Source organism: Carettochelys insculpta, chromosome 23 (genome assembly GCF_033958435.1).
Source record: "Carettochelys insculpta isolate YL-2023 chromosome 23, ASM3395843v1, whole genome shotgun sequence".
NCBI lineage: Eukaryota > Metazoa > Chordata > Testudines > Carettochelyidae > Carettochelys > Carettochelys insculpta.
Window position 1 is genome coordinate 13,750,037 of NC_134159.1, and position 25,851 is coordinate 13,775,887.

The following is a 25,851-nucleotide window of genomic DNA, read 5'->3' on the forward strand; positions in this document are numbered from 1 at the left end:
CTGTAACGAGGGAGAAATCTTTGAAAGTTCAATGGTTTGGGGATGAATAAACACCCAACCCCTGGATGCTTCTGCACATTTCCCAGTCTGCAAAACTGTTGTGTAAGGAGGAGGGTGGTAGGGAAATTGATTAAAGTCGAGAGCTACTGTTTCTTGCTGCCTCTGCTACTGAACCAGTGTGGGATTCTACGCAATTCACTTCCTTTCCCTCAGCAGACAGCCAACACCTTTCGTAGATAGCATTCCAAGGCCGTTTTAGCCCCATTTTACAGATAAGAAACTGAGGCAAATTATTATTCCTTCTGGGGCAGAACTCTTGTTTTCACAGTCAGGTTTTTACTCTTGCCTGCTTCCAGCCAAGCTTGAACTATACCTTGAGAGCAGCTTGCCCCCTATTTAGGTTGTCCCAATGAGAGTCCGGCAATGCAGATAAGATAAATGATGAAGAAGAAAACATTTAGTGGAATTTTCCAGACCTTCAAACATGGTTTAATGCAGCTTTCAGTTGACTCTGGAGAGGGTGGCAGGTAAGGGGAGGGGTTCTAAGGCTTGAGTAGCCTCTCTCCTGTGAGTAGATTTGTTTTTTCCGTTCCTGCTGCCTGGTTCTCACGGGCCTGCTCATTGCTCCCCATTTCCTTAGAGCAACTGGAAGCAGAACTCCATTGGGAAAGAGGAACTGAGGTGGTCTGTGCAGAACATGCCTGTCCAGGAATGGAGGGGGACCCAACGGGAGTCCCTCGGTGACGTCCTCTGTGTCTCCAAAGTGAAGCTGCAGCATTTGCCTTTCCAGGTCAGATCCTGAATAAGTGACTTGCTATCACCCGAAAACAATGAGTGGCTCTAGTAACAGGGGCGAAAAAAATCTGGCTGTACAATGAGAATCCAATAGGGGGTGACATTTTCTTCACTCCTCCTTTTCCCACCAGTTGGCTCCTCCCACTCACACCACTGGTCGATCTACTTACTATAGGTTGAACGTCTCTCATCTGGCACTCTCAGGACCAAATGAGAGAATTTGCTGGGCCACGGGAGGTCAATATTGTCTAGCACATTACCAACACTTTTACTGCTTCCTGGGCTCTTAGAAGACATTTGGGGTAAATTACAGCTAAATAACAGCCCAGAGCACTGAGAGCCAGGACACGTGGCTGGAAACAAACTTTATGGGATCGCGGGAAGCTTGGCCACACCCATGATCACTCAAATCATGCTGGATTATGGATGCTGCTGAATGAGAGAGTTCCAGATTAGAGAGGTTCCACCTGTAAAACAAGTCTCCTACCGTTGCATGCCCTGGCCTAGCCGTGCAGGCAAGGCAGTGTCATGTGTGTCCCCCAGGATGGCTGTGCCTCCAGGGATCACCGCAAGAGCCAGTGGGCAGAGCTAGAGAACAGCATCAGATCAGTTGAGGTGCCAGATGTGTTGTGATGTACAAATCCATGATATTATGCGTGGAAGGGAAAAGAAAGCAATAGCTTGATGCACGTACTTAAAAAAAACCAAAACATTAAACTCTCTCTTCTCAAATTCCCTGGAGGGAAAAAAATCACAAGCCCCATGTCCTGCAGACCCTGCAGTATGTGCTTAACTTTGCACACCTCAGCTGCAGTTGCACTCAGGGGGCTAACCGCTGTCTAAAAGTAAACATGCGTGTAAATGTTGGTGGGGTCAAGGCTGTATTTTGGAGCCAGCTGGAATCTTGTCTAGAAATTGCACTTCTAGTTGTTGTAGGATAATAAGAGAACTTATTATTCACTGACCTTGACCTTGATTCAAAGAGCAGAGAAAGAATGCGAGGACTCTTAGCGATATCAGTACACTTTGGCTCAGGCCAGTGTTCCCTCTAAGCCGAGCACTTGGGCGGCCACTCAGGAGAGATTTGGGTGCCACCCAACTGATTAGCAGAGCGCCCACTGCTGGCAGCCAGTGTTTCTATTGGTGGTGCACATCTGCTCGTGCCTGGGTGCACATAAAAAATTATTCTGCACATGGATGTTGGGGGGGAAATAACTAGGGGGAAAACTGGATCAGGCCCATGGTTAATTGTTTCCCACCGCCTCTTTCATGCTAACTCCCTTCCCTGGGCTCTCTCCCAGGAGCAGCATGAGCGGCTTCTGATCCTGTACCCATCCACGCTGGTGATCATCTCTGAAGAACGCAACGGCCTCTACTTTAAGGTATGTGCCACCCTTCTCTCGCCCTAACTCCCTTAATTTCATTTCATTTCAGTCCCATTTCTTCTTCTCGGGGCATTTCTTTGCTTTCTCTCCCCCACTGCCGCAAGCCCGTGCTGTGGCCATTCGGCCAACACTATTGTCATAATGGATCCTCCCATGAGAGCCACCTTGCAAATCTCCAGAGGGAAGGGAATGCACTGCCTGGCTTTTTCAGTGTGTGGGAGGAGGCAGCTGACTGTTTACTTGTGGCTCAGAACTGTCTGGGTGGCAACCCTGCATTCCTCTCCAGCTTGAGACCTACCCTGTAATGCCCCTTAGCAGTCTCCACTCACCTAGAGTCTCTGGGCTGGTTCCATAGAACTGACTGGAAGCATTCGGCTGCACTAGCTCAGGCAGAGGTGGGCTGTGTGGGGCGGGGTTTCTTTGTGGGGAGGCACCAGGTGTTGGCTGGCGGGAGCTGAAGTTGGTGGGGTGAAGTTGGTAGGTGTGTTGGCTTTGTCTGGAGGATGGAGTCAGGCTGTTCTCAGTGGTGACGGGTGACAGAACTAGGAGCAATGGTCTCCAGCGGCAGTGGGAGAGGTCCAGGTTGGATATTAGGGAAAAAAACATTTCACCAGAAGGGTGGTGAACCACTGGTTACTTGGAGAGGTGGTGGAATCTCCGTTCCTAGAGATTTTTAAGTCCCGGTTTGACAGAGCCCTGGCTGGGATGATTTATTTGGGATCGCTCCTGCTTTGAGCAGGGAGTTGGACTGGATGACCTCCTGAGATCTCTTCCAACCCCATGATTCTATGGTTATCATCACCAAATACATTTTCCTGGAAGATGAAGGGCACTGCACAGGTACTGGGTGAAAAGTGAGGGCCTGGAGCAAAATCTGGAGCTTCCAATAAAGGTGTGAGCATTTTAGCGGCACTGGGAAATATCTGGGGTGTTTCCCTAGTTTAGCCAACATCTCCTCTCCACTGGAGGGAGCGGGGCTGGAAGGGCCGATAAGTGAGCAGCTGCCATTCCATCAAACTGGATGACAGATGCTGTACCCTGCATTGTGCTTAAAAACCCACTGGTCCATCTCACCTGTGCCTCCCGGCCTTGCAAACGCCGATGGAGCTGAACTGTGGTCACCTTCCGGAGTGGCGACCAGACTGAAGAGCGCTGGAGATCCTGACATGCTAGAGGAGGAGGAACTAAAGACTGGGGATGGGGGAACCTCTTGTGGCTCAAGGTTTTGTGAAATTCACAAACCACTTTGGTGTGAATTAGCTCTAGCGCGTGTCTCCGTGTGCTTTCCACACTTCCTGCCCGGCCCCCACAAGAGTGAATCACTTCCAACATGGTTGTGACTCCAGGGCAGCCTGTGGTGAGGCAGATGAGCATCCCGGTGACGAGGCTGATGCTTGTGGGATCCATTTGTAGAGGAGAGAGAGGTCAGAGGCATGGAGAGAGCAAGAGGCGAAACAGTGACAGCACCTTAATTGCAGCGGTGGCCCTCCAGGGACTGAGACCTGCTGATATCCTAGCTGGAGGCAAACTGCCAGACCCCGTGCCAGGGGCCTGCGGGCCTGCAAGGAGGTGATGAGTTTGATCGTCCGCTGCAGGAGATGTTGGAGAGAAGTGAATTGGTGGAAGGGGAAGTGACAATTATAGTGGATAGTTCTCTGAAGACATCCACGCAGTGTGCAGCGGCAGTCAGTAGAGCAAATAGGATGTTAGGAATAATTAAAAAAGGGATAGAAAATAAGACAAAGAATATCTTACTTCCTCTTTATAAAACTATGGTACACCCACATCTTGAGTACTGTGTGCAGATGTGGTCTCCTCACCTCAGAAAAGATATATTGGCATTAGAAAAGGTTCAGAAAAGGGCAACTAAAATGATTAAGGGTTTGGAAGGGGTCCCATATGAGGAGAGGCTAGAGAGACTGGGACTTTTCAGTCTAGAAGAGAGGAGACTGAGGGGCGATATGATAGAGGTATATAAAATCATGAATGGTGTGGAGAAAGTGAATACAGAAAAGTTATTTACTTGTTGCCATAATATAAGAACTAGAGGACACCAAATGAAATTAATGGGTGGCAGGTTCAAAACTAATAAAAGAAAGTTTTTCTTCACACAGCGCACAGTCAACCTGTGGAACTCCTTACCAGAGGACGCTGTGAGGGCCAGGACTCTAACAGAGTTTAAAAAAGAGCCCGATAAATATTTGGAGGTTAGGTCCATAGGTGGCTATTAGCAAGGGGTAAGGTGTGGTGCCCGAGCCTTTTGTCGAAGGCGGGAGATGGATGGCAGGAGACAAATCACTTGACCATTGTTTTCGGTTCACCTCCTCTGGGGCACCTGACACTGGTTACTGTGGGCAGACAGGATACTGGGCTAGATGGACCTTTGGTCTGACTCAGTGTGCCCATTCTTATGTTCTTATGACAGAGGGCTGGGAAGGGGTCTATAGTTCTACACTCTTACAAAGACCAGGGCTGCACCTCGGGAGGTGAGGGCCCAGGACAACCTCACCTCTGCCCGAGGCTCTACCCCCAACCCATCCTCCAAGCTCTGCCTCTGCTCTACCCCCATCCAGGCTCTTTTCGCCACACTCCACCCTCTACTCTCCCACTTCACTGAAGCCCTCTCCCCAGAGCAAGGTGCCCTGGGGGATTACATGGGGGGCCTGGTGCAGGAGAGCAGCTGGGGTCATGGGTCCCTCTCACTGCAGCGGCAGGAGCAGCCGAGTGACCCTGTTGGGAGATGGCAGAGCATGGAGCAGGCTGCTGTGATGCTCTGGTTCCTGAAGGAGGGGGTGGGACCTGACCCCTGCAGACAGCCAGGTAATGCCCCCAGCTGCCTGGAGCCCAATGGCTGTGGTTGGCACTGTCCTCAACATGGGAACCATCCTGTCCATAGGATGGTTAGGGCGGCTACCACAGGGCCTGGGTAACTGTTCTAAGGATGGGATGGCTCTAGCAAAGACGAAGGTCCCAGGAAATGGCCATCATTGACACGCCATACCCACGGTCTCTGTCTTGGCCCTGGGAGGGGACATGATCTGGAAGCCAGGAGAGGAACGAGCAGCAGCCCTAGCATCAGCTGTGATTGTCGCCTGACACTTGATGCCCCAGGGCTTACGGGGAGAAGGAACCCAGCGATAACTCCCCCAGGGTCTCCAGGTAATGGCCTACAGTCCCAAAAGAGACTGAGCTATCTTAGTACTCAGCCTCAGACCCCTTAAAGGGGCCTGGCTTTCAGACAGCCGGGGCCACCTGCCAGCTGAGTATAGGCCCCTTGAAGGGCTCTCAAGCTGGGTTTCTAAAATGACTAGCTGCTTTGGGAGTGGTAAGCCTGCGGTAACAGAGCCCTGGGCATCTCCGGCCCGTGGCAGCCAGGCAGTTCCTTCGGGTCGGAGTTAATGGCTGTGCTTCGTGCAGCTGTGATTCATTCGGCTGGTGAGTCTGCGGCAGGAACCTGCTTTTCCACAGACATGTCGAGGCAGAGGGTCCCCCTGCCCTGCGAGCAAGTTGGTTGCAGGGTGGGTCCGGGGGAGGAAGCACCACACGTTTGCTCTGGCTTTCCTTTTCAGTGGGGTTGGGAGAGGGGTGTCAGGTGTCCCCCCCTCCCCCCCGATGGAGCGGGCTGGGGCAGCAGGTTCTGACTCACTGCTGGTGGGAAAAGGCCCCAGGGCTCAGCCTGGGACAGCCGGTGCATGTGAGGGAGCCAGCTGTGTGTCAGAGGGAGGACAGAGGAGCCCAGAGCAACTGAGGAGGCGGCTGTGGGATGCTGCCTGGGTGTTTTCTGCTCACCTCGTACCCCGAGCCCAGCTGAGCCTTGGGCGCAGGCGTCTCCTCTTAGCCCCTTCTCCTGGCTGCTGGCAAAGCCCAGCACTAAATGCCAGGGAGGGGGACGAGCGGCCGACATGGCAGATGTCTCCAGGGCTAGCCAGGCCGTCAGCAGCACTGGATCCAGCGCCTGCCTCCAGGGCATGACGGCTGCCCAGGCCCTGGCCGTGGGGCCCCCTCTGTCTGTGTGTGACAGGAACTGGCCCCTGAGGGGAAGGAGTCAGCGGAGGGTGGGTGCTCGGCCTCATGCAGCATTGGGCCTGCACGGCACAGGACTGCTGACGGAGCTGCTGCAACCTCCGAGGTAGAGAGCCAAGCACCCGCTGCCAACCAAAGCTGCAGCTGCTCCCAGGAGCCGGAGGAGGGGAAGGGGATCGAGTACAGACTGAAACTCTCTTGCCTGGCAACATCCCTCATCTGGCAGGACCATGGACGTTGCTGAACCAGAGAGCTCCAGCTCTGCAGGGTGGAGCAGGGCCCTGCTGGTGGCAGGGAGCCCCCCCCAGCAGCCTGCTGTGGGGAGCCCCCGGGGACAGGAAGCCAGGTTGGGGAGCCCCACTGTGGGGAGCCCAGCCCAAGGCAGGAGTCAAGTCTTGGGGAGCCAGCGGGGAGCCTGGATGGGGCACGGAGCCCCGCCACAGCCACAGAGATCCCACTGAGCCAGGGGAGCCCGGCAGGAGTGGCAGCCTCCCTCCAGGCAGCCAGGGGGCCTGACCTCCCCTCATCTGGCAAATCCCCTCGTTCGGGACCGCTCAGGTCCCAAAGGTGCCGGACGAGGGAGGTACAACCTGTACTAGTTAATCATGTGCCTTTCCTCCCTCTCCCTTCCAGGCAGATAGTCCCCTCCCTGGCTCCTGCTGAGCGACCCCCATCCCTTTGTCTTGAGCAGGCTGCCCCTGGTGGGCATCTGGCACTGCCTTCTGGACATGCCAGGGGTTTGGAGCCACGAAGGGGGCTGTCGGATGTAGCCTGGATATGCCCTGGCCAAAGCTGCAACCAGCTCTTCTCAGCTGCGGAGCGGATTACTCGGCTATGGAGATGGGAATCCCAGAGGCTCCCCACCCTGAAAACCGATTCCCAGCTCTGGACTGGGCTTGTCCCTCAGCCAGCGTGCCAGGCATGGCTGAGGGCTGCTGTTATTTCCCCACTCTCGCTCTTGGGCTACGCTGGGAGCCAGTCGACAGGAGCTTTTCCCTGCGTACGAGGGTGCAGCAGCTTTCCCAGCCGCCAGCTGACAGGGCCATTAGTAATCAGGGTGTGGTGACTCCAGTCAGACTGAGAGGTGCTGGAACGATACATGTACCAGCACACTAAGCTCTTTCACCACACTGTCACACACACAACTGCACAAAGGCACACAGGCAGGGCAGTAATCTGATTATCCCAGTGGGGAAACTGAGGCAAAGAACAGGGGTTCCCTCCTTCTGGCCCTGGCCAGGTCACACACATAACAGGTGATAAACCCAGGACTAGGCTCCAGAGTGGGGTAGGATCAGACCCCAGAGCCCAGGAGGACTCTCAGGCCACCCCTCTTGCTCCAATGACTCGTTCACCATCCTTTCCCATGGCAAAGAAATACCCCAGGAGATACTGCCTGGCCAGCTGCTATTACAGAGACCTGAGGAGCATAGAGAGACATCCTGCTAGGCCACGACTATTCTAGCGCCAGTCTTCAGCAGACGCGCAGTTCAAAAGCCATCCCCTAACCACGACAGTGTATAACAAGGCCACCATCAGGCACCTTCCCCACTGCCACCTTACCCATGAGGGCAGAGGTTTGCCAAGGAGAATGAAAATTGCCAACCTGCGGTGCCACAATCAGCCACCATTGTCACAAGCCAGCTGGAACTGCTGTGTGCACCTGCACGTTTTCACAAGAGATTTCCACCTCGTGCCCTGTGAACACAGTCCTGGAGTTCACTAGGGCACAGAGTAAGAACCTACAAGAAAATACCTGATTTCTGCTTATTGCTTAGTCAGAGCTGTTTAAAATCCCTCTTTTATGGCAGCAAGAAGGGCAAATCCAAAGGGGTGTGGAACCCGCTGGGATGGGTTGTGCGTTCTGACTTCACAGACTCTTTGAAGGTGGTGGTTTCTGCATGCCTCTGATATGCACTATAATTATATATATGCCCAGTGCCTGGTGCAGCAACTTACTCCCGCATAGAGTGGGTGTTGTAAAATGCTGCTGTGCTGGCTTGGGAGCCTTTCACGCCTATTTTGCCCTGTGCCAGGCAGCTGAGAATCTGGCTGAGCAGCCAATTCACTGGGCTGGGTGGAAAAAAAATGTGCACCCCTGAAATAGGCAAGGAAGATCTGGCCCTGAAAGAACAAGTGAGGGCTGGAAAATTTTGAATGCACTGAGCCAAGTGTATGGACACATGGGGCTAACTCCTTGGACCTCAGTCCATCTGCACTGCAGCTAAGTTTGGCCTTTCTGTCTGGAATCTGTTCTGCCCAGATCCTGTTTTGTATGTGTCGCTTCCCTGGACCTCTGCAGGACACAGGACCTTTGATTCTTAAGCACCCATCAGTTCCTGGCTCATCCTCCCCACTCCAAGGTCACCAGCCTGTTAGCCCGACTGCCATGCAATTCTTTGCTCACAAACAAGGCTCTGCTGACAGCATGCTACAAGTAAACAGGGCTCTGAAGAAACAAAGATCCTGTTGGCAGACTGTTTCCCCTACTTAAAAAAATGGGAATCACAAAACCCCCTAATCTCTTACATGAGCTGTGACCTTACAGTCCTGTGTCAGCTGCTCTTACATGAACCAATCTTGCCTCTGTTGAACACCCAAAACTCAGTGGAAGTGTTTGGGTATGTCATGGAGTGTGGGGGGTCCCCAGGCCCTGCACCCCATCTGCAGGCAGGAGTGACTCTCACTCAGCAGGAGAACAGCGGGTTTATTAGCCAACAGGGCACAGTGTCGTTCAGAGGAGTCAGCGCAGCAGGCAGAGACAGTCGTTCTGTCCCACGAAAGCTCACCTAATGAATTATTTTGTTAGTCTTCAAAGTGCTACTTGACTGCTTTTTTGTCTCAATTCATGCTGGGGAGAGAAGGCCCTGAGGGGCCCCCCAAGCCAGGGCCTTGTCCCCTCATTGGTCTCTGTCCCAGACTAACTGCTTTCCATCTTCCACCTTCAATTCAAAACCCTCAGGCTCCACCTCCCCCTTTGTCTGCAGTCCAAAGGTGTCACCTGGTTGCCTAGGTTACCCTCAGCAGGAACCCCACACCCTCTGTGAGTCTCCCACACATGTATTCCCCACTACATCACAGGGTACTCAAGGAAAATGGGGTTTAGATTCGATGTGGTGCTCTGACTGGACTAACACGTGGGAGTTTTGCCAAAAGGCCGTGCTACGGATGTGGAGACACAGCCAAATGCGGGAAAATGGGGAAGCATGTTGAGTTCTAATCCCTGCTCTGCCTGTCCCTCGGCAAGTCATTTAACATCCCATCAGTTAAAGGGAGGTCATGGCATGTCCCATGCTGGCCTGTTGTGAGGATTTATGTTTGCAAAGCTGGAAGGTCCTAGGTGTTTTATTTCACTCCATGCCATGACCATGGGATCTGATTTATTTAGCGCCGTCGACGCCTCTACAGTGACACTTAACAGCACGTCAAGGTATATTAGTCCTTAAACCCGTAACCAGTGATAATGTCATCATCCATCTTATTCTTCTGTCCACCAAACCAAACAAAGTGTGTCCAGGGCAATATTTGCAAACCATGTGGGGAAACCAACCAGAAAATCGTGAGAATTTGAAAAGAGTGGCAGAGAGGAAAGCTTGTTTTTTCACAGTCAGAGCTTGGTGACTTGGGATAAATAATGTAAATGGCTTGGGCATTCAAGCCACATTCTCAACCTTTTCAGAGTTTTGGGGTTTTTTTCTGCGTATTATGTAAAAAATAATAATAAGAGAGTCTTGGCTGATGGCTAAGGTGCTGGGATCAGACTCAGAAATTCTGGATTCAGTTTCCAGTCTGTGCCGCAGATTTTTTTTGCGAGACTCTGGGCAAGTCACGGACAGCCAGATTTTAAAAGGTAGGCAGACACTTAAAGGTTTGTTTAAAAAACCGTAGTGATTTAGGTGCCTAAATCTCATTGACTCTCTGTGAGACTAAGGCTTGTCTCTACAGACTGTGACAAGTGGGGTGTGAATCTACCCATCTACCTGTTCATGTGAACATTGTAGATGTGTGACCAAGTAGTTAATGCACATTGAGATAGGCCAGTTTAACGAAGACAGGAAGTTTGTCTATACTAGTGATTCCCAGCCTGAGGTCCATGAAGGTATTGCAGGGATCCATGAAAAAAATAAAAGATCTCTTGTTAATGTAAGAAGTGTCAGTGTTACATTGCTGCTGAGGAACATAGCCTAAAAGCATGTGTGTAGACAAGCCTGCTCACGTTTGAAAAGGAGACTTAATCACTTAAGTGCTGTTGAAAATTTTGCCTTTAGTTGCTCTCTGCCTCAGTTCCCATCTGCAAAATGGGTATGCACCCAAGGAGGCCCAGCTGCTGTCTCTCCAGTCACTTGTGACTGCTTTCCTTCTCCCACATTTAGCTGTCTTGTCTATGTAGAATGTAAGCTCTGCATTGTCTCTCCTTACGTGCATGTACAGCACCTAGCACAACAGGAGTCTGTGCCTAGTTGTGGGTTCTGATGCTACAGTCTAGACAAGAGCAGCCTGAAATTTAAAGATGAGCTAAGAGAATTCCACAATGGGAGACCATTGAATAGTTTTTTCTAAGCCTGTTCATTTCTACAAACAGGGAGAACTGCCACTGAATGCAATACAAGTTCATTTTGAAGAAAACCAAAAAAGCTCCTTTCTAATAGAAGGTATGTGACTGATGCCAGCTGGGTACTGCATAAACAACCGTCAGGCTGATTTCTAGGAATCAGATTAATTCGTTTAAAATTTAGGTCCCCAAGTGAGATTTTTGTTTCTGAGCTTTACTTTGATGTAGAAATGGGGATGGAATTCCCAAACATAATATGTGCAGACATGTTTGCATCAGTAGAAACAGACTTACACTGTACCAGTGAAATTTCTGTGCTGGGAAACAGTTTTCTCCCATTGTATGAAAGCCAGAAATTGAAAATGACTCGACCCCTCCCCCCCACAATCAGGAAAGGAAACTTACTAGCTAAATTTCATTGCCTGAACTGTGTAAAGTACAAAAATGATCAGCTCTGCCTGTTACCATGAAGTGCCTGCTGTTTGTTTGACTTTTTTTAATTCCAAAACAAAATATCACTGAAATCCCAAATTTCTAATTTCAATGATCAAATGGAATTTAGAACCATTTTCACATGATTTTGCCCATTTATTGTTCTTCTACTATCAGCAGTGGTTTTAAAGAGCATTATTTGACTAAACACCAGTGGGAACAACTGTTACAATTTTTCTTTACCTTGACGGTGTTCCTTTTAATTGATGCCTAAAGCCAGCATTAATGTCTAACCGGTTCTGAAGCAGTAGCCACTGTAGCTACTGTGGCTATGGAGTGGTTACTGTTATAGTGAACTAGCCATATTATTCTGAAAAATATAGCTACCATTCAGGCCAACCAGCCACATGCAGCTGGCCAAATAGCCACATGTGGCTAGCGTGTCAGGCACCCCAGGCCTAAAGTTAAGTAGTGAAGATGTTGAAATGACACACACATTACTGTCACTTTAAAAAAAAAAAAGTAGGTTTAAAGAAGTCTGTGTCTTGTGAACTACAGAGACAAGGTGAGTGAAATTATTATACCTTTTCAATCAAATTGTGACCAAATACAGCCAATAAATAATAATAATAATAATAATAATAATAAATGAATAAGTCAGTCCAGTGACCAACTTCTGTTGGTTACCAAAACAGACTTTTGTAAACTCAGTTTAGAAACGTAGGTCATTCTCTTTGATAATTCAAAATGCGTAGCTTAGCAGCTGGCTCGTTGCTGAAGCGCAGGGGCTGATCTTTCCAGAGAAGATGCCCAGCAGGGGAAATTTGTCTATGCACAAGGGCAGAACCAAGGCCTGTGCAGCACTTACGTCCTACTCACTCCTGGCCTCAGTGCGTGGGCCTCGTGCTAACTCTCCACCTAGGTGGCAGTGCATCCTCAGTGGATTTCAGAGGGAAGGAAGATAGACTGTCAATCTGCATTGTTAACCATGTGGTTTCTGTCACTCCCAGGCCGACTAATCAACTCAATCCGGGTCATTTGCCCCACTTACGAAGATTACCAGGAGTGGCTGTACTGCCTGAAAACAGCCCAGTTTCGGAACGCTGACTCTTCCCTGTCAGGATCAGACAGCTGCTCAGGCTCCAAGCCACCGCACCTTGGGCAGGTAATGTATATTGCACTCAGTGCCTGTCCCCGAGGAGGCCCCGCGGCTGCCTCTCCAGTTACATGAGATTGCCTGAACACATGAGACTTAGCTTTGCGTCCCGCTCATGATAGTCTTTGGTCACTCTCGATTACATGCAGAATCCTATAAAAAGCAGATTCCTGGCTGGAGGTTATGAATCCATTGTGCAAAGTTACGGTGCATTGGTACAGGCTTACAAAGGTGACAGATGCTGCTTAATTTGTAACGGGAGAGGTGTTGGGGCTATGACCTGCCAAGCCTAGAGATTCTGGTGCTTGGCCCAGGCACATATTACGCACCAGGGGAACCGACAGCCACGCCAGATCCCTGGGCTAGGTGTGGTGGGAGGCTGGCTGCATGCTCCCCGCATGGGTGGGGCGTCAGGTGGAAGGGGCGGGGCCAGGGACAGCCAGCCCTCAGCATCAGCCAGACCATGACACATCTCCCCTGCAGCACCCTGGTTTGCAGCTGGGAGCATCTCAGAAGGTCACTGGCATGTAACCAGAGCTCTGCAGATACAAAAATGCAGACCCACATCCACCAGGTTCAGCTCCTCCTTGGATCCACAGTCCAGATTTTATTTGCATCCATGCGACAAATTGGGAAGGGAGCACAGACGAGCCAGGAGAGTGCATGGAAGAGGGAGGAAAGCAGAGAATGGGGGCAAGGGGCAACTGAGACATGGGACCAGGGCTCTGCAGGTCATTGCTCTCCTGCTGTGGAGGAAAGGGGACTGGGCAAGGCCAGTGCTTGGCACCTCCCTCAGAGAGATTTAGGAGGCAGTTTCTTGTGTCCTTTTCCTGGTGGCAGTGCAGGGGCCTGACCTGGTGCAACTGCCCTCAGGCAGGCTTGAGTCTGGGATCTCTAGAGCTTTGTGCAGGTGCTGCTGCAGCTTGAGCTGAAGGGTGGCTGGCTCTCAGCTTAGGCTGTGGAGGATACTCATTCTTTCTCTGTGAAGTCTAGGTACCAATACATGGGACAGCGAACATAACATAAGAACATAAGCGTGGCCATTACTGGGTCAGACCAAAGGTCCATCTAGCCCAGCATCCCATCTGTTGATGGTGGCCAGTGCCAGGTGCCCCAGGGGGGTGGACTGAAGACAGTGATCAAGTGACTTGTCTCCTGCCATCCATCTCCAGCCTCTGATAAACAGAGGCCAGGGACACCATTCCTATCCCCTGGCGAATAGTCTTTTATGGACCTAACCTCCATGAATTCATCTAGCCCTTCTTTTTCACATAGTGCACAGTCAACCTGTGGAACTCCTTGCCAGAGGAGGCCATCAAGGCTAGGACTATAAGAGAGTTCAAAGAACTTCCTTTTATTAGTTTTAAACCTGCTACCCATTAATTTCATTTGGTGTCCTCTAGTTCTTATATAATGGGAACAAGTAAATAACTTTTCAGTTTAGAAAAGAGGAGACTGAGGGGGGATATGATAGACGTATATAAACTCATGAGTGGAGAGGGTGAATAAAGAAAAGTCCCAATCTCTTAAACCTCTCCTCATATGGAACCAGTTCCAACCCCCTAATCATTTCAGTTGCCCTTTTCTGAACCTTTTCTAATGCCAAAATATCTTTTTTGAGGTAGAGACCACATCCATATGCAGTATTCAAGATGTGGGCATACCAAAGTTTTATAAAGGGGTAGTAAAATAGTCTTTGTCTTATTTTCTATCCCTTTTTAAATAATTCCCAACACCCTATTTGCTTTTTTGAGTGCCATTGCACACTACGTGGATGTTTTCAGAGAACTATCCATGTTAACCTCAAGATCTCTTTTCTGATTAGTTGTAGCTAAATTAGCCCCCATCATATTGAATGTATACTTTGGGTTACTTTTTCCAACATGCGTTACTTTACAGTCTGTAATTGCCAGGGTCACCTCTAGAGCCCATTTTAAATATTAGCATTACATTAGCTGTCTTCCAGTCCTGGGGTACAGAAGCTCATTTAAAGGATAGGTTACAAATCACAGTTAATAATTGCACAATTTCACATGTGAGTTCTTTCAGAACCGTTGGGTGAATGCCATCCAGTCCTGGTGATTTGTTACTGTCAAGTTTTTCTATTTGCTCCAAAACCTCCTCTGTTGACACTCCAAATTCACCTGGACATTAAAAGAGCGGCTGCCTGTGGATCTGAGGGCCAGTTGAGCTTCGGGGGTCTTGTTCAGCGCCTGGGAGGGTTGTGGGGAAGAGATTAGCCCAAATCTACCCATGAGACGTCTGTTCTCATTTGCTGTTTTAACCATGCCCAATGTAGTTCCCCGGCAGTGGGAGAGGCTCACTCACCTCTGATGGCCGGACCAACTCCTGGACGTCTGGTGGGAAAGTTACCACCTCATCCCACCTCTCCCAGCACAGTGGCTCCTTCCCTGACCAGCAGTCATTCGTTCTGGTGCCAGAAGGCAGAGTGATTGAAGACCCGGTATCCCCAGGCTATGCCCAGCCTGTCCATGTGAGTGAGGTCTCTGGGAAGCTGGGGTGGACACGGGTGTTCAGCTTTGGCCTTGGGGAGGAACAGGTGCGTTCAGCAGAGTCAGGCTGTGCTGCTGGCCAGGAAAGTGGAATGAAAGTTACTCACTGATTCGCTGGCCTGAACAAGTCATGTAAATAAAATGAACCAGAGCCAATGGAGGGGATCACTGGCAGGGGTCCCTCTAATTTTTTCCACCCAGGGTGGAATACTTTTTGTTATGTGCACTGGGGCATGTGCAGATGTGCACCACCAATAGAAACACAAGCTGCCAGCTGTGGGTGCTCTGCTAATCAGTTGGGCGGCACAAGAATCTCTCCTGGGCGACTGCCCAACTGCTCATCTTACAGGGAACACCGGTCACTGGTATGATTTGGTTAAACAAGAGTTTAGATCAGCAAGGGAATTTCCCAAGCAGTTAATACTCATTGCAGGGATGGGACCTTGTTTCAGATTGGTATCCCCATTAGTCTTACAATACAGATTGAACCTCTGTTGTCCGGCACCCTTGGGACCTGACCGGTGCTGAACGAGAATTTGCCAAACAGGAGGTCAGTATTGTGTAGCACAACACCAACGCTTCCACTGCTCACTGGGCTCTGACAAGACATTTGGGCTAAATTACAGCTAAACAACAGCCCAGAACACTGAGAGCCAGGACCGGTGGCTGGTAACAAACTTCATGGGACTCCCTGAAATTTGGCCACAACCATGATGTGTTCGTCCAGCTAACTAAAATCATGCCAGATTACGGCTCTTGCTGGACAAGACAGTTCCAGATTAGAGAGATTCAACCTGTAAAAGTCTCTGTTAAATCCACACCAAAAAACTGTGTTGAGAGAAGGCTGAGGCTACAATAGGCAGGCACTGAAAAGTCAGGGAATCTCCAGGGTGAGATCACTACACACCCTTAAATCTTCCCCTTTGCATGTAAAATCCATCCTTTAATTACACAGCCACCTGTTAGTTTGTGTTCAGTGTAGCACAAGCATGTGTGTGCCTGATGGCATGGTGGTGTGCACAGGAGTGGCTTGTGTGTTCAGACCCTTGCTGTTCTGGCAGCTGGTCCATAGCATTGGTTGTCTTGTTTCAGTGCCTGGCAAACCCCAGCTGGCCAAGCGCCGGGGTCCCCCAAGCAGAACTGAAGAGGAGCGGCAGTGCTCGGAAGTCCACAGGCAAATGCAGACCTGCCCAGCAGCCCAGCAAGCAGGACTCAGATAGGGCCACGTATAGCTTCATTCCTGAAACTGCCCCCGGGGAGCTGCTGTCCCCCGTGTACAACGATCCCTACTCTGCACGGGGCTCCCAGCGGAACCCAGCGGTCCCCCCGCTGCACCTGGACTTGAACAACGTAAGGGAATCTCCTCTTGTGGCCATGGAGATGATGCATTTGAAGCCTTTTGGCTCCAACGCCTGCATGCTCCTGGCGGGGAGGGGAGGGGAGGAGAGGGGAAGAGGTGGACCAAAGGGGTGTGATCACCTGCTGGCTGAGGTAGTCCTCTCTCTCCGTGCCCACAACCTGCCTCGCTGCCAGAAGGCCCGCCCCTGAAAGGGCATCTCGCAGGAAGCTACTTCGACCATAGCAGGTGTTTCGAGGGCAGGAATGAGAAACGGGACAGGCTGATCTCTGCTTTAAATGGAGCTGGACTTTGAGTCCAAGGACTGTGTGAGTTCCTGGAGGGCCGCTGGCGAAGAAGAGAGGTTTACATGGTGACGGGAGCATTGTTGTGTCACTACAGGGCGTGGCATCTCCTCTGCTTGAGCCTTTCCTAGATAAAGCGGGGTCTCTAGAAGGTCCAAGAAGTGGGACCAGCCCTAAGCATAAGCAAAGCAATTGGTCATTGCCTTCCGTGCAGGCTCTGGTTCCATCTCCAGCTGTGGCAGCCGGACAAGAGGGGAGGGGTAGGAAAGTGCTGATGTAACCTTGCGGTTTGGGGTTGTGTACGTTGTGATGCTGGGCTTGGGACGAGGCAAGTGGTGCGTTCTGCACTGCTTTATCATGTGGTCATGTCTCTTGCCTCCAGTCCTATTGCGGATAAGAGCCTAGTACCAGTTCACAGCCAGAGGAGTTCCCCTGTTAGCTCCATTGGTTACCACTGATGCATGTGGTACTGAGTTCAGTCCCAGCCGGGCTCTGTGACTCTATTACTTAAGACCACGTTGCATCAGGAGTTAAAATTTCAGGACAGTCTCTCCCTCCAGCCCCTGTACCCATGATTTAATCCCAGTGTGGGCTGCAAGACCTTTAATTAATTTTTCACTCTTCCTTGCAGCTGAATCGACGGACCGTGGGGGAAAGTCTGACTCCAACAGCTCCAGGCTCTCTGGAAGTACCCGCCACACCATGCTCCCCTTTGTACGCTGACCCCTATACCCCAACCCCCACCGCTGGGCACCGGATTGCAAATGTTGACTTCCTGGAAGAGGTACGACATATACATGACTGTGGGGCTGCTCATGGCAAAAGCAGGTGCATACTTGGCCCCCTGCACAGAGCTTTGGCCATCTGTGACCACAACAGAGCTGTGCCAGGCACCTCAGCGTTTCCCCCTGGGCGCGAGCTCCCCAGGTCTGGAAATCTGGTGCCCGGACTCTTTGGTGACTCCTAAAGTTCTCTGCTTCTTGGCCCTGGACTGAAGTAGTTAGGAGCTGGTTTCTGAGTGTGCCAAGTGAGCCAGAGATGATGCATTTTTGCTCACGACTGGGGCGGGGGGTAGGTGGTGAGACGTGGTCGCCCCAGACCCGGGTGAGTGAGTGAAGGACGGCTTTAGCCCAAACCCCGGGGTTGCAGGAGTGCTGTGCGGGGCCGTGTAGACGGATGAGTGAGTTCGTCTCTCATAAGCAGATGCCATTTCTGTGGCACCAGCTAGCAGCTGCCATCTTGCTGGTAAGCAGCAGGCCCCCTGCCATCTCACCATCCACAGCCCTGTGCTGCCCTTCAGTCCCTCCTCCGCCGCCTGATGTGGCACTGTGTGCCATACCCCAGTCCTCGTGCAGGGCCATGGCCAAGTGGCGTGAGGCTACTTCCCCTCCCTCGTCTAGGGGCTGTGGGACTTGGTGGAATTTGACGTTGAGACCCTGAACCTCGTTTTGAGGCTCAAGTGTTTTATGGATACATCGTTGGACGGGGCAGGCAGTCGGGGAGGGCCCCCTCCGGGGATGGCAGTCACCCTACTGGGGATTGTTCTCTCCTCAGTTCTTAAGATGTCATGGTCAGACCAGCTCGGAGCAGCTAAACGGCTATGCAGAAATCCCGCCCCTCCAGAAGAACTGCTCCCAGCCGTTGCCCAGCAGTCGTGGGAGAGAGCTGATGGCGGCACAGCAATGCAGCATCCCCAGCGCCTCGTGTCGCTGTCTGCCAGCACCTCCCGCCGATATGGCCTGTCTGACAAACGTGAGTGCCAAGCTGAGCGGCCTCAGGTGATGCCTCTGGGCCGCTGCCACATTGGTCTGTGGCCATAGGCCCCTGTTCCGATGGCAGGCGTGCGTGGGTACCCCTTCATTTCACTCCTCGGACCTCTGAGCAGGGCTGGTGGGATCTTCAGTCCTCTCCCAGAGACAGCACAGCATGGTCCTGTGGTGTCCTGGCATTGCACCAGCAGGAGAGCAGTGTCTTAATGCTGAGATAAAAAAGAAGTGGTCCTGTAGCATCTTAAAGACCAGCAAATGTATTATTTAGGTAATGAGCTTCGGTGGGTCAGGCCCACTTCTTCAGTGGGTCAATACCTAATTAATAAATTTGTTACTTTGTAGCTTCACAAAAAACAAGTAGTCCTGGAGCAGCTTAAAGACTAACCCAGCTACCCCACTGAGACTATTATTGCTGAGATGGTGCATTTGCACCTCCGAAAACCGGCATTCTCTGGTCTGGCAACATCCCTTGTTGAGGGATGCTCCTGGTCCAGAGAGCCAGGGCAAGAGGGCAAGCTAAGGTGGCCTCCTGGCAGCCCTGCAGGAGACAGCAGTGCCAAGGCCTGAGGCACCATCCCAGCAGCCCTATGTGGGACCAGGGACTGTGTCCCCCAGCTGCTCTGCACTGGGGAGGAGACCCCAGCAGAGGTGGTCAGGGATTGGGGGGCATTAATCTCCCCTGGTCTGGCAAAATCCCTTGTTCGGGACCACTGAGGTCCCGAGGGTGCCAAGCCAGGGAGGTGGAACCTGTACCTTGATGTGGCCCTTGCTAACAGCAGCATCCCTAATGGTACGTGCCACAATGGGTCAAGGAGTGGGCTGCTGCCCAGGCCCAGGCCAGGGTGTAATGCAAAATAAGGCTGGGGTCACTCCTCCTGGCCCATTTTGGCTTACAGTCTGCAGGCGTATTGTGGAGTGTGATCTTTGTCTGGCAGGAGGGGAAGTGGAAGTGCAAGTCTAATAAGGAGTCATACCCCAAGCTCCTTATGTCTGTCTGTCTTAGGCATTGAGAGTCCCCTAGTACTGTGGTGCCCTATATCTGTAATGGATGTATAGCCACCAAACCCCATGTGCTAGGGAAGCGTTATCCTCGTTTGCAAAAGGGAAACCGAGGCACGGCAGTTACAGGCCTTTGGTACAGTCACTCAGGAAGTTTATGGCACAGCAGGGAATTGAACTCAGTTAGTGCCCATTCTCCACCATCTTTGTAAGCTTTCCTTTGCTTATCAGCCCCATAAAGCCGGTGCCCATTAGCGCACACATTCTCACAGGTCTCCACACCCGTACCGACAGTCTCACTATCTCCAGGCTGTAGGTGGAGCATAGAGAGAGAAAGCAGAAGTTCTGTGTAACCATTCTTTTTTGCCAAAGTCAGTGAGAGCTATGAAAACCACCTCTGAAGACCGGGCCGTAAGGGACTTGACCGAGGTCACCCAGGGACTCTGTTGCAGAGCTGGGAATTGAATACAGATGGCAGACTCCCCATTGGGAGCCTTAGTCACAAAGCCAGCCTTCTATAGCATCCCTGATCCTGCAGGCTGTTGGGGGGTGAAGCTGCAGCTCCTTGCTGAAGGGACACCTACAGCTCTAGACAAATTCATTTTCCCAGGCGAGGTGTGACATATGCCCAAGAGTGACCTTTACCTAAGGTCTTTATCTTTTCCTTGACCTAAGGTAGGATGTTGTTGGTGTCCAGCTGGGTCATACCGTATGCCAGAAAAGTGGTGTTTACAATGCCAGGATGTAAAACATTTGAATCCTCAGGGAGCTGACCCAGGAGAACTTGGCTGTAGGAAGCTGCAGAGCTGCTATTCCCTGGTGAGAAAGGTCATGCCGTGGGATCCAAAATGCAGAGACTCTCATGACACCTTCCTTTCCCCTAGGTCCCCTCCTCGAGGGAAGAATGTTTGGGATCTTCACTGCAGCCAGCAGGTGAGTCCCCCAGGAGACCCAGAGAACCAGCAAAGTGCAGCAACCCTCAGCACTAGCTTTCTGCCCCTCTTCTAACACGGTCTTAGCCCTGCTTCGCCCTGCACGGCTGTATCTTGGTTCCGGCTGTCATGCCACAGTCACTTGCTAAATCTAGCAGCAGCTGCTGTGTGTTCTGCAACCCAAGCTGCCTGCCTGCATAACAGCAGAAATGGCCCCTTCGCTGTCCTTGGCCTCTGTCTGTCTGGCTTATGTTGGGGCTTGCTTGTCACGCTGGGGCACTTTTCTATTTAGATCATTTAGATGCAGTTGCCCTGGATTTGGTGGCCCTGTGGCAGTGGCCAGTGTTTCCTGTAAGCTGCCCACTTGTGCGGCTGCTCAGGAGAGAGTCCAACGCCACCCAGCTGATTAGCAGAGCGCCTACAGCTAAGTGTTTTTTTTCTGCTGGTGGGGCATGTTGGCACATGCCTCAATGCACATTAAAATTTATTCCGCACATGGATGGAGAAACTTACAGGGAACATTAGTGACCACTCAGGAAAGAATCAGATGCTGATTAGTAGAGCCCAGAGCTGGCAGCACGTGTGGCGACTGGTCATGCACATCTGGACATGTCTTGTGCACAGAACAAACTTTATTCTGCACATGGTTGGAAACCTTGGAGGGCGCATTGGCCGTAACCCGGAATAGCATCCGACCTGGTTCGTCTCCTCACTGGAGAATGACGGTCCATTGCTTCCCGATGGATGTGTCCGTGTGAGAGGGAAAACAACCCAGTGTCCATCATGGTTGGCCTTCACTCCCTGTGGGAGGCTCAGCAGAACTGTGGGGATGAAGCTCTCCCTAGGAGCTGAGCCATTTGGGGCTGGGGCAGGGAGCATGGGCCAGGCACGCTTTGCTGATCCTCCTCTTATGCCTGCTCTCTGAGAGCATCCGTTACCAGGTCTCATGGCAGCACCTTTCCCTGCTGTATACTCTTGGAAGAGACTGTAACAGCATAGAAATTCCAGAGCAATCCAGGTAACCTGCTTTGTCTCTTCCCCCCCGATTTGCAGCCAGAAGCGCCGGTGCCTACCACCTGCCTGGGTGTCACGACTCTGCCTATCATGACTACGCAGAACTCCAAAGCTTCCAGAGTGACTTCAGTTACGACAACCTCTGGGATGCTGAGGGGAAGGAGCCAGACATCCGCCAGGCTGGGCCCGTCTCCTGCCCACAGTTTTATCACGTATGAGGGCAGGAAGCTCATGAACACTCCAGGGCCTGCCCCACCCTGACCACTCCGCTTTCAGCTGTGCCTTTGAGTGGTGAAGAATCTCGGGTGTGTCTAGAGTGAGCTGGGGGAAGGATTCCGACAATGATTGGGCCACCCTGTGTGTGCTGTGCTCTGGATCTGGCAGGTTTACATCACGTTGGGCCTTTCCACCGACTCTTAGCACGAAGCCAACAGGCGCCAGCAAGACTACAAAGCATCATGAAAAACTAAGTCCCTCCTTAGCCCTCAACATTTCTGCAGCATGAGGGGTCCTTGGAAACTGGGGGTTCTAAAGAAACCCCTATCCTGGTTCCAGAGGGAATTGGGTATTGTGCATAGCCATTGTTCTGTGCTCTGGAAACAAGTCTAGCTACTAATCACACTCCCTTCAGCTAACAAGATATGGTGTGCATGGAAAGATGAGTGACTATCAGTGCAGAAGTGGAGGAAACTGGTCACGAGATGGATCAGTTTGTGTGTTAAGTATTAAAGAGCACATGCATTGGGAGACCCGGTCAATTTCTTTTCCATTGGCGCCTCTTAGTTGTTAATATCCGGGATACCTTTAAATGTTGAATGTGAACATTCAGGCACAGCTCTGGCGATTTGATGGTGCTCAGAGTCTGCAGGATTGGGAAAAACTGCATTCGGCCTATGAACTCAGAGCAAAAATCAGAGCTGGCAGTGGAGATGTTGGAGACAGAAATCTGGCCTGATTCACAGGCTGTGCACAGACCCCAGGTAGGGTCTATCTCTGTCTCTGGATGCTGCTTAATCTTCTCTGCCAGTGGTGGCCCACAATGGTGATGGGCATCTATGGAAGAATCTGCATAGCTTGGCCAGCACTAAGAGATTAAGAGTAAATCGGTTACCTGCAAAGTGCTCCAAAGCACTTGTGTTTTCAGAAGAGGCCTCCGGGTGAGGAAACCCCTGGATCTAGCCCTATAAATTTTTTCCTCTCTCCAAATTCAGACCTCTGTAAGTTTACCCAACTCAATCCAAGCTCCACCAAGGTATGTCTGGGCTAGCCAAGTGGGTGGGCAGGAAATCATCTCAAAACAAAACTCTGCCGAATGCTCCAATAATCTCAGGAATGCTGGTGTCCAGAGCTCCCCTTCAGGAAAGGCAGAAGCCCACCCCACAGCCATCATTCCTGTGGGAACAGCATCAGAGCATTGTCATTCTCTAGCTGCTTCAGCCAGATCCTTCAGCACACGCAGGGTGGACTGCAAGCCAAGGTGCTTCACCCGAGGCTGCAAATTGTTACCTGCATTCCCCAAGCAGTCTGTAGAACCAAGAGTATTCAGGCCATCTCTTTCTTTCATGGGTAGAAGTGAAAGAAGCCACTAGCCTGTCATACTTGAACTTTTTAGAAGGTATTGAGCAAAGTTTACATGTAAGTTTTGAGTGGAATATTTTTATTTAATGTATAACTGCGGGTGAGTTAAAAACCTATTTAATTTTGTAGCTATGGACTATATACAATACTGTGAGATGATCAGCGGCCAACACGTCTGTGCTGGGTGGGATGGTTGGGTCTGCTAGCTGTTTTTTTTTTTTTGGTTCAGGTTTACTTTCAGATTGGGAGGGTTTATCTATAATAACACGGAGAGGAGCTATTTATTGTAAACATATTTGCACTGGGGAATGTCAGAGGCACATTGTTTTCTGGGATGCAGCTGGGCTCACTGGTTTCAGCGAACACAGCAACATTCAAAAACCTTTTCTGAGCTCTACATTTTTCTGTATAGAGAGCAGAGATAGCAATGTATCCGACTGTAAAGTACTCTGGTCAATTTTTGCAACACTGTAGAATTCTAATAATAATGCATCTGCCTTCAGAACAGAGTTTTTCTTTGTCCTCACCTGGATTAACTGGGGAATTGGGGTTTTTCCTCTACATTGCTGTCCTTTCTGCCAGCACTTGAAGGACAAAATAACTTTTCCCCACCCCCTAAGACTTTGAATCACTGGCAAGAGGAAGAATTTCCAGGCTGCTGACAGTCTGTGCTGCTCAGTTTAGATCAGTCACGTGTGAAAATCTCATCTAGGAACAAATTCCCTAGCGTGATCTTCAGGAGATGGTACCTGTGCCAGAGGCTGAAACTTCAGAGTTTACAGGCTGGGTTTTGTCCTGCTGTCGTTGGAACCTTTCGGCTGGAAAGGTGCTTTGCAAGTGCCAGTCGAAGAATCCAAATCATTCAACGGATTGTGGTGATCCGGATCGCTTTGCCTGGCTGCAAAGTTAATCAGCTCTGCTGGCTGTAGTCCAGTAAAACAGGAAACTAGCCAAGAGCTGGCACTAGCTGAAGAAGATCATAAGTGAGGCATAAACTTTTAGCTGGATATTTGCACAGGTGTGCATTTCACTCAAGATGCCGCTCGTCTTTCTCTCTTGTTTCTCAGGCTGTCAGACTAATCTAGCATTCTCCAGCAGCTGTGACTGTATTGTCCAACTGTAACATTTCCCCGCCTTTCAGCTGGGGGAGGGAAGAGACAGTCTAGGCATTCTGGATGGCAGCTTTGCTTTGAGTGGAAACAAAGTCCCAGACCCAATGGGTGAGTGGACTGAAGGTCTGAGTCCCAGACCTTCCAAGGTATAATCAGTGGGTGTTAGGCATCTGAATACCTTTGAGGGTACCTGCAAAGTGCTCCAAAGGGCATGTGCGTTGCCTAGCACAGAGCTCAGCAACCTCCAGCACTTGGCACGTGAGCCGGTTTTCATCGGCATGCAAGGCAGGAGCACAGCCCCACCCCTCCTCCCCATGCAGCCGGGAGCTTGCTCGAAGTCAGGCTGCCTGTGGATTAACAAAAGACCAGCTAATGCTACCAACCACCCCCTCAATGGTAAAGCTCTACATCTTAGTTTATTCATGTATTAATGAAGCTGTTGTAAGTAGGACTATAAGGGCTTGTCTACACTTACCCCCAACTTTGAAGGGGACGTGGTAATCAGGGCAATGGCAGATTACTAATGAAGTGCTGTGGTGAATATGCAGCACTTCATTAGGCTAATTCTCCCCCATGACAACTTCAGAGTGCCGGCATGCATGTAACCCCGAGCACTTCAAAGTGCCTTTGGGGAGTAAAGGCACTTTGAAGTAGTGTGAGCACTAGAATGAGCCGGGGGAAGGATCCTGACAACAACTGGGCCTCCCTGTGTGTGCTGCGCTCTGGATCCGGCAGGTTTTCATCATGTTGGACCTTTCCACCAAATCTTAACACAAAGCAACATACTCACCGCAGCACTTCTTTAGTAATCTCCCATCGCCCTGATTAACATGCCCCCTTCGAAGTTGGGGGCAAGTGTAGACAAGCCCTTAGTGATTTTAAAAAGCACCATCAGCACTTGCACCATACATCGAGGTCAAAACGTCAAATTTCAGCACTTCGTTTCAGAAAGGTTGCTGAGCTCCGATTTAAACATTTGGACTTAGGATCAGCATGGAGGCCCAACTTTTTAAAGCTGGTTAGGCGCTGCTGCACTCGGCTGTCAATTTAATGTCAACACCCAAATGCCTGCTGTGCTTTTGAAAATGAGGCTTACGTTCTGGACGCACTTAAGCATTGTGATGGGGAGCAGAGCAAAACCTAATTAGCTTTAAAAATCTTTTCAAAGTCTTAGTTACTTATAGGCCTGAGCACTTTAAAAATGTGTGTCAAAGGCCGTGTCTACACTATCCCCAAACTTCGAAATGGCCACGCAAATGGCCATTTTGAAGTTTACTAATGAAGTGCTGAAATGCATATTCAGCGCTTCATTAGCATGCGGGCGGCCGCGGCACTTTGAAATTGACACGCCTCGCCACCGCCTGGCTCGTCCAGATGGGGCTCCTTTTCGAAAGGACCCCGCCTACTTCGAAGTCCCCTTATTCCCATCAGCTCATGGGAATAAGGGGACTTTGAAGCAGGCGGTTCCTTTTGAAAAGGAGCCCCGTCAGGATGAGCCGCATGGCGGCGAGGCGTGTCAATTTCGAAGTGCCGCGGCCGCCCACATGCTAATGAAGTGCTGAATATGCATTTCAGCGCTTCATTAGTAAACTTCAAAATGGCCATTTGCGTGGCCACTTCGAAGTTTGGGGCTAGTGTAGACGTAGCCAAAGAGATTTGAAGGTGGTGACTGACTGTGTATCCCAGTACAGAAGAGATTGCACCAAACTACCTTGTACAGCCAGCTGAGTGTGGGAGGGGGATTAGGAACATCATCCTTGTCATTGAAATACAGCCATCTCTGGGGTGGAACTTGGCAACCCTCAAACATCATGCAGGAACGTAGCACAGCAGTTCAGAAGAGAGAACAAAGCCTACATTATCCAGAATCAAGTGTGGGCAGGATAGCACGAGGCAGAGTGTAATAACTGTGATATCTTGGCCCTGGTCCGTGCTGGGTGAGCTTGCAAA

The 25,851-nt window shown here is 50.8% G+C and overlaps 1 protein-coding gene across 2 annotated transcripts in view; it reads left to right on the forward strand.

Moving 5' to 3' along the window:
• Positions 1–25,851, forward strand: part of PLEKHN1 (pleckstrin homology domain containing N1) — a 168,862-nt gene that overhangs the window by 25,341 nt on the left and 117,670 nt on the right. Inside the window, exons 7-16 of one of the 2 annotated variants that reach the window (XR_012642359.1) lie at positions 641–790; positions 2,097–2,177; positions 10,786–10,855; positions 12,198–12,352; positions 14,643–14,837; positions 15,949–16,206; positions 17,129–17,281; positions 18,052–18,249; positions 20,150–20,198; positions 21,251–22,428. Coding sequence is in view for 1 of the 2 variants with exons in the window: in XM_074975722.1 (XP_074831823.1) it covers positions 641–790; positions 2,097–2,177; positions 10,786–10,855; positions 12,198–12,352; positions 14,643–14,837; positions 15,949–16,206; positions 17,129–17,281; positions 18,052–18,249; positions 20,150–20,198; positions 21,251–21,429 (1,488 nt within the window). In the remaining variant the exon portion in view is untranslated. Of the gene's footprint in view, positions 1–640; positions 791–2,096; positions 2,178–10,785; positions 10,856–12,197; positions 12,353–14,642; positions 14,838–15,948; positions 16,207–17,128; positions 17,282–18,051; positions 18,250–20,149; positions 20,199–21,250; positions 23,338–25,851 lie in introns of those variants that run through there. The other variant, XM_074975722.1, reaches the window with a different exon arrangement.